At 35.4% G+C, this 13,303-nt stretch overlaps 1 protein-coding gene across 1 annotated transcript; it reads left to right on the forward strand.

The window, feature by feature from the left end:
* Positions 1-997: 997 nt before the first annotated feature.
* LOC105798144 (cyclic nucleotide-gated ion channel 2) lies at positions 998-5,956 on the forward strand. Its single transcript, XM_012628080.2, has 8 exons — positions 998-1,165; positions 1,249-1,906; positions 3,216-3,431; positions 3,713-4,029; positions 4,649-4,760; positions 4,860-5,096; positions 5,221-5,307; positions 5,382-5,956. Exons 1-8 carry the CDS (start codon positions 1,134-1,136, stop codon positions 5,868-5,870), a joined length of 2,148 nt encoding a protein of 715 aa, XP_012483534.1. The 5' UTR covers positions 998-1,133; the 3' UTR covers positions 5,871-5,956.
* The last annotated feature ends 7,347 nt before the right edge of the window (positions 5,957-13,303 follow it).

Below are 13,303 nucleotides of genomic sequence, written 5' to 3' on the forward strand. Positions count from 1 at the left end.
AAAATAAATAGGCAAATTAACCCGTTTTTGCTACTTTAAATATCAAACTGATCATTTCAATTAAAAATTTCATCCATTTCCATTATTAAAAACTGATATTACTGACAAAATAACTAGATAGTTACATGGAGTGTGCCAAAGTATTAAGACCAATTTTTTTGATTTCTTAAGGTATTTACTGAAGCGAATTTCTTCAGATATCTATTAAAGCGAGCCCAATAACTAATTCTCTGCATTCTGTAGGCCCATTAAGGAGGTAGATGTTGGTCACGAGTTAATAGTACTGAGACTAATTTTTAATAGGAAAAATGGATGAAAATTTTAATAGAATGATTAGTTTGCTCTTTGAATTAATTTACGTATTTTTTAAGTAGAGAAGTCTAAATGCAATTTAACTTGGTAAAAGTACTATGGAAGTTCTTGTACTAAGAGTTTGGTTGCATTTTGCTCTCTTTACTGAAAAAAATAGGTAAATTAGTTCTTCTACGTTAGATTTAAGAGCAAACAAATATTTCTGTTAAAAGTTTTATCTATTTCCACTGTTAAAGACTAGCCCTTGTACATTAAAATGGCATGTGTAATTTTAATTATTTTATCAACCATGTCAATTTTTAATAGTATAAATGAATGAAATTTAACGTACCGATTTTGCTATTTAATCTAACGTATAAAAACTAATTTATCCATTTTTTGAGTAAATGAGTAAAATACAATTTTATCGATTTAACTTCGAGTAACCATAATATCTTTACGGCAGTAACAAGTGAGATTATTGGGGTAAAAATGAGGTTTAAATTGGACATTGACAAGTGGCAAGGGTGTGGTTATGGTTGATCGAAGCACGTTTATTTTAGAGTCATGGGGCATGGGTGTGGACCCAATGGTTGAGGCGTAAGGGGGTGGAACCAAGCCCACCACAGACTCGCATTCTGATCACACATACCCTTCATGTTCCGTGCCTGGTTTTGGCTTCTTTCTTCATGTGCTACCTGACACCCAAAAGCCCTCTCATTATTAATCCCTCCAAAAACTCCCATCCTTCCCAAACAACCCCTCTTTTTCTATTCCTCCTTCCTTCCTTTTCCTTCCATTCGCCCAATTCCTTTCTCTCCCATGGTTCCACTTTTCTCACCATGCCTCCTCAGTCCAACTTCTCCCTATCAAGGTTTCACTCTTTCCAAGTTTTCATCTCTCTTTGAAATCAAAATCTAAAATGGTTTCGTTATAATTGTGTTGTTCTTGTCACAGGTGGTTTGGACTTTTTCAACTTCCAAACTCAATGCCAGAGAGATCTGATAATGGTAGTGTTAGCGGCGAAGGCAATGAAGAAAACCCAATTTCCTACACCGTAGAATGTTACGCTTGTACTCAAGTCGGTGTTCCAGTTTTTCACTCCACCAGCTGTGACCAAGCTCACCCACCGGAATGGGAAGCCTCCGCCGGTTCTTCCCTCGTTCCAATTCAAGCTCGTACGGCCTCCAAACAGAAGAAGACTCAACAGCCTGCCGCGCCTAATACTCGGCGACCTTCTGGTCCGTTCGGTCGGGTGCTTGATCCTAGGACCAAGCGAGTGCAAAACTGGAACCGGGCTTTCTTATTGGCTCGTGCAATGGCTTTAGCCATTGATCCTTTGTTTTTCTATGCTTTATCTATAGGAAGAGGTGGGTCGCCGTGTCTGTACATGGATGGGGGCCTCGCTGCCATCGTAACCGTCCTCCGCACGTGTGTGGACGCCGTGCATTTGTTCCATCTTTGGCTTCAGTTCAGACTGGCGTACGTGTCAAGGGAGTCGCTGGTCGTCGGTTGTGGTAAACTCGTGTGGGACGCACGTGCCATCGCTTCTCATTACGTTCGTTCCCTCAAAGGTTTCTGGTTTGATGTCTTTGTGATTCTGCCGGTTCCTCAGGTTCCCTTTACGTACCTCTTATTTACATATGAATTAACTTAAAAATCAGAGCAGTGCAGGATAACCCAAATTTCTGACCTCACCGCTTCTTTTGGATTTTTTAACAATTTCATCCAAAATTATCATTATCATTTGATTTTGTTTTTCACTAAAATTTTGGTTAATGTAATTTTTTCATATTTCAAAATTTAAATTTAACTATTAACCTTCTATATGTCATCACGTTGTTCACGCATGTGAACTTATTTTTATATATAATAACTACTTTAATTACGAGATGTGAAATTTTAAATGTTATATATATTAGCTTTTTTATTTAAATTTTTATAATTTATAAAATTTTACTTTTAAAATAATAAAATTTTAATTTAATTCAAAAATAATAATAAAATTGCAGGCTGAAATAGAAAGGATAAAACAAAACCTAAACTGTCATAACATTGATGGTGCTGCAAGAAATAGACTGTTGCCAGCTTTAGGCAAAATTATTACATACAAATCATCATACCCAATCCTAGATTTTACAACTTTCCAATTTTTATATGCTACTTCTTTTTTAGTTTGTTATTGATGGTTCCTACAAGATTGGCAGTAATTTTTATCCATACACCCAATCATTGTTTTCTTTTCATTCACATAAAAAGAAAGTTATAAAATGGTCACTAATTATTTAATTTTGATTTTTTTACTAGCTGATTAATATAAAAATAAAAATATTAAAAATTTAAGATAGTTAAGTGAGAGAAAATGACAAAATTGAATAGTTGAGTGATTATTTTATAACTTTTCACAGTTGGGTGAAAAAATTACTAATAGTTAAGTGACCATTTTATAATTTTTTATAATTTGATGACAAAAGAAAAATCATAGTTAAGAAACTACTAATATATAAACCCAAAATATTAAGAATATAAAGTGGGTCCCCAAATAAACATTGTGTTTTGGTCTCTTTTGAATCTTACTTTTTCTTGTTACCATGTAGTTTTCATGGTGATCTTAAAGCTAAAGGCTAGAAAGCCATTTCCCCCTATTGTACGATGACTGAATGAGAGTGTTGACAATTACTTTAGTTGCTTCATAGACAGACACCAGAGGTTTCTTCCTTGTTGGATATTTTTGTCCTCGGAACATGTTACCTGTTTCCATGTCTTTTGTTTTATAGTTACAAATGGACTTATGTTATGACTAGTAGTTTTCAATTTAAAATCTAATTCTAACACAATTATTGTGAATAATTCCAAAGCTAATAGAAGTTGAGTAAAATGATTTTTATTTCTGCATAACCAGAGAGATTTTTGGTTTTTTGCAGGCAGTATTTTGGTTAGTTGTACCAAAATTAATAAGGGAAGAGCAGATCAAGATTATTATGACAATACTGTTATTAATCTTCTTGTTCCAATTCTTGCCAAAGGTTTACCACATCATTTGCTTAATGAGAAGGATGCAAAAGGTCACCGGTTACATCTTTGGCACCATTTGGTGGGGTTTTGGCCTTAATCTCATTGCCTACTTCATAGCCTCTCACGTAAGTCTTTGCATTTTCTCACAAACTTTATAACAATCAGGTTCTAGGGCGTCTCTCTAGTGCTGCTCTATTGCACCGGGATTTGGCTCGCGTGCACTTGCATTTAAGGTATTGTCTTCTTTGAATATACGTTCACACCCTTCAAGGCTTCATCTTTAATGTAAGTGCACATAGGGGAAAAATGTCCAAATCGCGGTAATGCCTTCAAGGCTTTACTCATGTGTTCTTCATTTTCCTTTTGTTGATATTGCAATTTGTTGGTTTTGGCGGAGTGGTCCCAGGTTGCTGGAGGGTGCTGGTATGTCCTTGCAATACAACGGGTAGCCTCATGTCTGCGGCAACAATGCGCGAGAAACGAGCAGTGCAAGCTTTCATTGTCGTGCTCGGAGGAAGTGTGCTACCAATTCTTATTTCCAGCTGAGGCAGTGGGAAATACTTGTGGTGGTAACTCAACCAACGTTATTGGAAAACCTTTATGTTTAGAGGTTCATGGACCATTCAATTATGGGATATATCAGTGGGCTCTCCCTGTTGTTTCTAGCAATTCTGTTGCTGTTAAGATCCTTTATCCCATCTTTTGGGGCTTAATGTCTCTCAGGTAAATCACATTTCACTCTTAATATCCTTTTTACTCCTTTCCTCTGTTTTCATATTGACTGTAGGCATCTGTTAAATTCGGATGTGGTTAGATTTATTTTAAAGGAGTTAAATCACTTTTTGGAACTTGAACTTGGTAACTTTTTCAACATTAGGGTTAAATTTTTTTTTCCCAAGTTAGACTCTAAACTTGGCAATTGTGGCTTGACATTTTTTTTATGTCCAAGTTAGGCCCAAACTTGGCAATTGTTCCCACGTTGGAACTTGAACTTTTTTTGTCCAAGTTAGTTTTTGGAAACCCTAGAGTTCAGGCCCCCAATGTGGGACAATTGCCAAGTTTAGAGATTAACTTGGACAAAAAAAAGAAGTTCAAACCCAAATGTAGAAACAGTTGCTTAGTTCAGACCTCAAGGTGGGAACAATTACCAAATTCAGGACCTAAATTGAAAAAAATTTACGCTCCAATATAGGAAAAGTTACCAAATTCAGACCCCAAATAATGATTTAAAGAGGATCTTTAGAGGTGATATCCGTATATTCAGATAACAAACATAGTGTTAAACACAAGTACCTTATATTAATAACCATTCTTATTGGTACTATCTGACTTCCATTTGCAGCACCTTTGGGAATGATCTTGAACCAACAAGTCACTGGTTAGAAGTGATGTTCAGTATTTGCATTGTGCTTGCTGGATTGATGCTCTTTACTTTATTGATTGGAAACATTCAGGTCTGTATTTGGGTTTTGTTGTCACCCTATTGAAAATTGTTCAAGTTTCCATAGCCAACTTAACTGACAATTTGATCCTGCATTATTATCATCATCAAGGTATTCTTGCATGCTGTCATGGCGAAGAAGAGGAAAATGCAGCTGAGATGTCGAGACATGGAATGGTGGATGAAACGCCGGCAACTACCATCTCGTTTGAGACAACGAGTCCGCCATTACGAACGCCAAAAATGGGCGACCTTGGGCGGAGAAGACGAAATGGAACTGATCAAAGACTTACCCGAAGGCCTCCGGAGAGACATTAAACGCTTCCTTTGCCTTGACCTCATCAAGAAGGTCCAAACATAATTTAACCTATAACATGGCATCATAATTTCAACATGTCCATGAGCCTGATTGCATCAAACTCAAATATATTTATTCAAGCTTGGCCTGATTGCTTGCATCTCTTTCATTTCAGGTTCCTTTATTCCATAACTTGAATGATCTTATTCTGGATAACATCTGTGATCGAGTTAAGCCGCTCGTATTCTCTAAAGATGAAAAGGTTTGAGCTTTACCTACCTTGTTAAAAGAGCTATTCAAAATTTTGTTCATCTTGTAATTGTTCCCATAAAACAGATAATTAGAGAAGGTGATCCAGTACAAAGAATGGTGTTTGTCGTTCGTGGACGTATAAAACGTATCCAAAGCCTTAGCAAAGGCGTGGTTGCCACAAGTTTAATCGAGTCAGGAGGCTTCCTAGGTGACGAATTGTTGTCATGGTGTCTTCGCCGACCATTTATCGACCGTCTTCCAGCCTCGTCCGCAACATTTGTTTGTGTAGAGCCGATTGAAGCATTCAGTCTCGACTCAAACCATCTCAAATACATTACAGATCACTTCAGGTATAAATTTGCCAATGAGAGACTTAAAAGAACAGCAAGATACTATTCATCGAATTGGCGAACATGGGCAGCCGTGAATATACAACTTGGCTGGCGGCGTTACAGAACGAGGACTCGAGGTCCAATGATTTCTGCTGCCGAAAACGGCAACAGCAGCGACCGCCGGTTGCTGCAATACGCTGCCATGTTTATGTCAATAAGGCCACATGATCATCTAGAATAAAGAAAAGCCAATTGCCTTCTGCAATTCATTTGGTCATTATGTAATCTGTACTGTCATTTAATAAAGTTTTTCATTCACCATGGAAACCATTTTGAACATAGTTGTTTGCTCATTCTGTACTCATCTGCTTCAAGTACAAGTCAAATCTGATCGTTAGTAAGACAAATATACATAAACGTTGATGTTGGTTGTTAACAAGAAAATAACCGGAACATATGCCAATAGCTTTTGCCATTATTGAAAATAAGAACTAGGAGGCTTGGTATTTTATCTTGATGAACTTGCATATGTATGCCTTCAATACGCACAAGAACAATCATCGGATGATTGCAATAATCAAGACGTTTTCATTATTCAGTTCAATCTTTTATTTCCGTAGAAAATAGAACTGAATAATAATGCCCCTAAATAACTTGACTAGTCTTTATTTGTCTCGGTCGATTACTATTTTAGGTTGGGGCAACAATAACACATCAAAATTAGTATGCGTTTATTGATGACATGGAATAAAATGCTGTGCTAAACACGAGTATATGTTAGAGAACAATGTATTGGATCAACCCATTATAAGAATGCTTTTGGATTATTATGTGGAAGACAAAAATTTTCATGGTAATAAAGATGCATATGATTCTTAGACTTGAGGTCATCGTAGATTCCAACATTGAAAGTCATGTATTTTTCCGCAGTTAAATGTATTCCCTAATTGGATGTACTATAAATGCTATCATTGGATATATCACAAACTATGTAGTGGGGGCGACTTGGCCTCCAAGCAAATCTTTCAAATTTGTCATGATCTCTTTGGCAATACAAAAATTCTCGTGTTGCTTTTGCAACACACTACTTATGCTCGCTAACATATAACATTGAGCAATCGAGTCAGAATCTCTCTAGCGATTTCTTGCTTTGGGCTGAGTTTCAGAGGGCATGTTTCGTTAAAAACGAATTTGTGTTTCTCATAGCTGAGAACTATCAGCAAGTTCAGTTTCCATTCGTGAAAGTATCCCTATTTAATTTATTCTTAGTAAGAATACCAATAAGAGGAGTAGGAGACATATTTGAACTGACAAAAATAAAGATTTACTAATTACTATATTTTTATTAAGCAAATATTTTTCATTTCAGACTCATCAATCATGTCGCCTTGTGGTCCCATGATTAACTAGCAAGAACATGTTGGAAAAATGGGTTTGGAAAACGCATCGGAAAATAAATTTATGATTGAGCTATCATTACCAGAGAATAAATTTAGGGTTCCATATTTATCAATCCACACAATGCTAATGGGATGATATTATTAACTCTTTAATTAAGCTATGAATTCTACTGTTGCTAGTAAAGCCATGCCATACACAAGTCATGTACCCAACATACTGGCTATAAGCTCGATCATCTTAAGAGTATAAGCCTCCACTTATATCAAAACACATGAATTGCATACACATGGTCAGTGACTAACTCAGGATTTAGGTAAATCACACCATGAACGTCACAAGTGAATTAATTCACAAACGGGTTCAAAATTAATTCATCTTGGGTCCAGTCCAATTTATCATTCTACCAATGAATACATCTATGCCTCTACTCGTGAAGTCAACTGCTCTGATAGTCAAGATTAACCATCTCCCCAATTGGAATTGTAGACGACATAATAATCATTCTTAGTATTTGAATTAAATGCTCACTTTGATTATTTTATGGGATTAAGGGCTCATTTAGATTATCTACTGAAGTAAGTGGCCTTTCTCGCAATGTAAACGTTCTTTACAATGCCACTTATCTTCAGTTTTAACTTTTGACAATTAATGAACTAATATTTGCTTGTCACAATTTCGCTGTGCATGCAAAATATAAAAGACAAAAAGTACAAAAGTCATAATAGTGAAATGTAAAATTAACTTTATTTATTTATTCATCGTTCAAATAAATTAAAAACAGTTACATGTTTACTACAATATGAGCATATTTCCCAACAGAAATTACTACACCAACGACACAAATCCTAACAATCTCCTACTTGATCTCGTGAAGTGAATGAGTCATATTTTGCATTTCCATACCCTCAACATGTTTATCATAACTCCTAGTTGCCAAATTCTTGGTAAATGAATTTTCTAGATTATCCTCAGATGAATTTTTTACAACGTCTGCTATTTTACTATCAACCACCTCTCGTATAATATGATATTTGCAGTCAATGTTTTTTCTCTCCTTATGATTATTGTTTCTTCGGTATTAGTTATTGTCACACTGTTATCGCAATATAGCGTGATAGTTTTTTCCATACTAAGAATGACTTCAAGATTTGTTAAGAACTTTTGAAGCTGAACTTCTTCTTTTGTTTCCTTAAAAACAACCACATATTCGACTTTCATATTGGAGAGTGTAACAACCCGTTTTTCAGTGAAATCGAAATAGTAGTTTCGAGACCACAAATATGAAGTCAAAAAATTTATTTTATTATTATTTTATTGCCTATAGTATGATAAAAATACCGTATAAAAATTTCGTTAAGAAATTTTACCGTTTACATGCACAATTTGATAAAAAGGACTAAATCGTGTAAAGTGCAAAAGTTGAGTTCTAATAGCTAAATGTATTAAATAACTATATAACATTAAAGTGGAGGGCCTTATATGGTAATTAGAACATTAGTGAGTTAGTGGAAGATGTTGGCTTGGCAATTGTATAATTTGAAAGTATTATAAATGTTAATTTTCGAAATTAGTAATTAAATGAATAAATGAATAAATAAACAAAACATTAAAGCTTTCATCTTTATTTTCCTTTCTTTAACCGAATGCTCAAACAAAAAGAAGCCATGGATGAAGCTTCATTCGACCACCTTTGTTTCTTTGATTAGGTATGAATTTTTAATTCGTTTTTAATGATTTTTATGTTTTCAGGATCGTTGTAGCTTAATCTAGCTAGCCGGGTGACTAATTTGTGAAACTGTTAAACTATTAGGGATTTAAAATTGATGAACATGTTTGAGTTTTGAAGTTTGATGATAGAAAATAGATGGTTGTTGTTAGATAAACAACTTTTCTAAAGGAATTTTTAGTCAAATTGTTAAATAGGGATTAAATTGAAAATTAGAAAATATTGTGTGGTGAAATTGTAAATTTATGAAATATATGGGCTGCTACTAATATGTATAAAAATCAGCTAGGTTTTGGGTAAGGGTTAAATTTCATGAAATTCATTTATCGAGCATAGGGACTAAATTGCAATGAAATTAAAAGTACATGGGCAAAATGGTAATTTTAGTCAAATATGTTTTAGATTAATTTGAATGAGAAATATATTAAATTGAGTTAAATTTATCCGTATAGATCCAGTTAGACCTAATACGAAGTTAGATCGGGACAAATAGAAAGTCTAGTATTAATCGCCTCTGTATCTACGTATACTCGTCGAGGTAAGTTCGTGTAATTAAATTGAGTATTTACATGTTTTAATTGAATTATATGTATGTGATTTGTATAATTTCCATGTATAAATACCGATCATATATCCGACAACGTACGACGATTACTGAGTCCCGTTTGAACCTTAGAAATTCGTAGGATACAAATGACATGTCATTAGGGATTATCGATTCTCAGCTCGTATAAGCTTACCGATATTCAGCTCGTAAGAGCTTACCGATTCTTAGCTCGATGAGCTTACCGATTTACAACTCGTGAGAGCATACTGATTTATAGCTCGTATGGCCATACATGTACATGAATCGACGGATTACAGTTTAGCACATTATGTGTGAGCTATCTCTCGTATCCAACGATATTCTAAATGGTTCAACGGGCAATGTTCTGATACGATAAGACATGAGTTCGATATGAACTATTACAAGTATACATATAAATTACATGGAAAATGATAGTAAATGGTATATAGGTATATGAAATGGATGATACATGTATATGGAATTTGAATTGTTGAGCTCATCCATGACTTGGTTTATATATGTGTTTACATGACTAACTTGGTTGATGTATATGTGCTTAGGCATTTGGCCAATATATGTTGGGATATGCTTTGTTTACTTACCTTATATGTGAATAAATAGTAAGTTAAATTCTATATTATGCGAACTTACTAAGCTTAAATGCTTACTCTGTGTAATTTCTGTGTTTTATAGTGATTCGGAAGCTTGTTTTGCTTGGAATCTTGTCGGAGCTATATCACACTATCCATCGGCTCTTTTGGTACATTCGGTTGTTTAATTTTTGTTATAATGACATGTATAGGTTATTTTGGCTAATGTTGGCCTATATGTTCTGTTGTACTTGTGGCCATATGATTTGGCTTGTGTTTTGCTATATTTTGGTATGTATATAGGTAGCCTTATCATGTTGATATGTGGCTTGATATGGTAGGATGATGGAAGGTAAAATGGTGGTTTGAATATGCAATTCATATAAGCTTTGAAGCTTGGTATAATTGTTGTGAATTGGTACTTGTTTGAATGGTTCATTGGTGTTTTTAGTGTACAAGTTATATGTGAATTATATGACCATTTGATGCTAGCGGCTAGGTGGTATAATTGGTACCAAATGATATGTTTTGATAATTAATCTATATGGTAAGTTTTGGTGCAAATATACATATATGTTAGTTGATCAATCGATTATATTGAACACATGGTTAGTCATGTTTATAAATTGTCATTTGATGTGCCTAAGCGCATATTGGTTGTATGTGATCATACCATTTGTATAAGGCTAGAAAATGCATGGTTTTGGTACCTTATTATGGCTTGCTTATATGCGCAATGTTGAGTGTAGGTTCATGTCAAATCGGGTGAGAAATATGGCTTGTAAAATGACCTATTTTCGTCCATACGGGCAGAGACATGGGCGTGTGTCTCAGCCTTGTGTTTAGGTGACATAGTCGTGTGTCCACTATAGGTTTCAAAGGGTACAAGTCAGGCTGTTACATGGCCTAGCACACGGGCATATGGCTTGGCCGTGTGGCCCAAGTCAGTGAGTTACACAGGCGCGGACACGAGCTGGGACACTGCCGTGTGTCCCTATTTTAAATGCCCATACGACCTGAGACACAGATGTGTCTGTAACGCCCCAAAATTTTAATTTTGGGTATTGTGAATGTGTGACACAAAATATCTATCTGCTTTAGTAGTTATGTGTTTTGGGTGTGTTTGGGAGGTTCCAAGTTCAAGCCAGGACAAATTTTGGTATTTTTATGACCTATCTACGTTTGTTTGCGATTGTTCGGTAAGTTTTAGATAAGTGATTTGTCTCTGTTTGTTAACCTTCTTCTGAAGTGTTTTGTTTATGCCAAATAGAGGAGGATTCAAGGGCTCGTAATCACCAATTGGAGTTTTAGTTTGTGTGGGAATTACTGTTCATCGGTTGAAAGTAAAGTTTAGTCGCTTATGGGTTAAAACATAGATACGAGTTTGATTTGGGATCACGTTATGTGAGATTAAATTAGTGTTATTTGTTCAATTATAGGCTTTGGAGTGCTCGAGGACTGTAAACTAGGTGTGTACCCGAAATGCAGAAAATGAGATTTGGTGAAAAATTGAAATTGCTTGCTATTTGAACAGCAACAGTAGGCTAAATTTGAAAAATCACCATAAATTTTGGAAATCGAATTAGAGGATGAACAAAATATAGAATTAAATATTATTGAGTCTAGTTTCTCATAGAAGAGACGGTGTAAGTAATGGAATTGTAAATCATGATATATAATAAGTTTTGTGAGACAAGGTCAGAATGAATTCGGGTTCCTTTATTCTGACTTTGGAAAATCATCAAAAATTGGATTAAAATAATTAGGGGTTAAAATTTACATGTTTAAATTATTAATGAGTCTATTTTCAATAGAAACAAATAATAACATCATCCAAATTTTTTACTAAGAGATAATTAATTTTTAGCAAAGAAAGGTCGAAGCTGTCAGAGAACAAAATAGGGGTAAGATTGAAGATTTTACTGTACTTATTGACTATACAAAAAATTCTGAAAATTTTATGGTAGAAAGGTATTTGAGTCTAGTTTCAAATACATCAAGAGGATCTTAATTTGGAATTCTGTAGCTCAAGATATAAATAATTTAGCAACAGTGACTCAAGAAGATAGCTTTGAAGGAACATATAAGTAAATAGTGAAAACATATATGAATATTTAGCTTGCGCGGGTTACATTAAAAATGGACCATGCGACCAAGGCCAATTTGGGCTGAGTGGGCCACACGGGCGTTTGGGCCCACACGGGCAGACCACATGGGCATGTGAGCCCATTTTCATTGAATTGATTGTTAAGGTTGCACGGGTCGCCCAAGTCGACTATGAACCTACTGTAGGGTCAGTAAGCATCACTTAGACCCCTAATTGTACAAACTGACTGTTTGATTTATAGATGTGTTAAGCATGATGATAGTATGCTTGTATACTGAACTGGTTATATGTACAGATGTCCTGAGATAGCATGTCATGACTTGTATGTTGCATTGCATGGGGTTGGGTTAATTATATTTGGAGGAAGTGTACTGAAAGGCTCTTAAGCCTAACATACTGGCAGCTCAGTTGCAAATTACTGTTTTGTGCCGCATTCGGTACTACCTGGAGTGTAGGGATGGGTGGGTTGATTTGATCCCCTTATGGAGTGTAGGGTTGGACGGAGATGGTGTGTAGAGGCTGGTTGGGTAGGACTTTGTTACTGAATACTGCATGACTGCTACTGATACTATGATAGGCTAAGGCCCTACTGCATATTTGATACTGTATTAAGATGGGCTAAGGCCCAAACTGTTACTGATACTGAAAAAGGGCTTAGGCCCAAGACTACTTTAACTGTGCACTGTGATTTGCTATTGTTTTTTTTTGTGGGATTACACACTGAGTTTTCATAAACTCACCCATTTTGTTTAAATGTGCACAGGTAATCCCCAGATCTAGATGAATTGGTGCGGCGGAAGACTCCGCAGTGACCACAGTTTTGGACTTTCATGGTTTTTAAGCCATATTTACGATAATTGATTTTTTTATTCTATTTTTACTGGCTAAGTTTTTGGGTTGTAATTGGACTTTCGGACTTTGGTTTTGGGTTTTAATTATCTTTACCTTATGGATTACAACTGCTAGTAGTAGGAAACCTCGGTTTTCAAAAGAAACAAATGTTTTTCCTAAACGCACGGTTGTTTAATCTGTTTTAAAAGCTTCCGCAAACGAATAACGTTTTGAAACTATTGATTAAATGCGCAACACAATTTTGAAACTAATAAGATATTAAGATTAGAAATTAAATAGAAATGGTTTTACGTGAGGACATGGTTTTCAAACACCCTATCATGTGACATCGCTAGATCCAGCCATAACGTCTGGGCTGGGTTTGGGGTGTTACAATGTCTCTTGACCGTGTGAGTCACACGGCTTGGCCACACGGCCGTATGACCCCTGT

The sequence above is a fragment of the Gossypium raimondii genome, chromosome 9, assembly GCF_025698545.1.
Source record: "Gossypium raimondii isolate GPD5lz chromosome 9, ASM2569854v1, whole genome shotgun sequence".
In the NCBI taxonomy this organism is placed as follows: Eukaryota; Viridiplantae; Streptophyta; class Magnoliopsida; order Malvales; family Malvaceae; genus Gossypium; species Gossypium raimondii.

Excerpts from the sequence above, each read along its gene's own strand:
- LOC105798144 (XM_012628080.2), top strand. The coding sequence starts at position 1,134 with ATGCCTCCTCAGTCCAACTTCTCCCTATCAAG. Across the intron at positions 1,166-1,248 it reads TCCAACTTCTCCCTATCAAG|GTGGTTTGGACTTTTTCAAC; the intron begins GTTTCACTCTTT and ends TTCTTGTCACAG. Across the intron at positions 1,907-3,215 it reads TGATTCTGCCGGTTCCTCAG|GCAGTATTTTGGTTAGTTGT; the intron begins GTTCCCTTTACG and ends GGTTTTTTGCAG.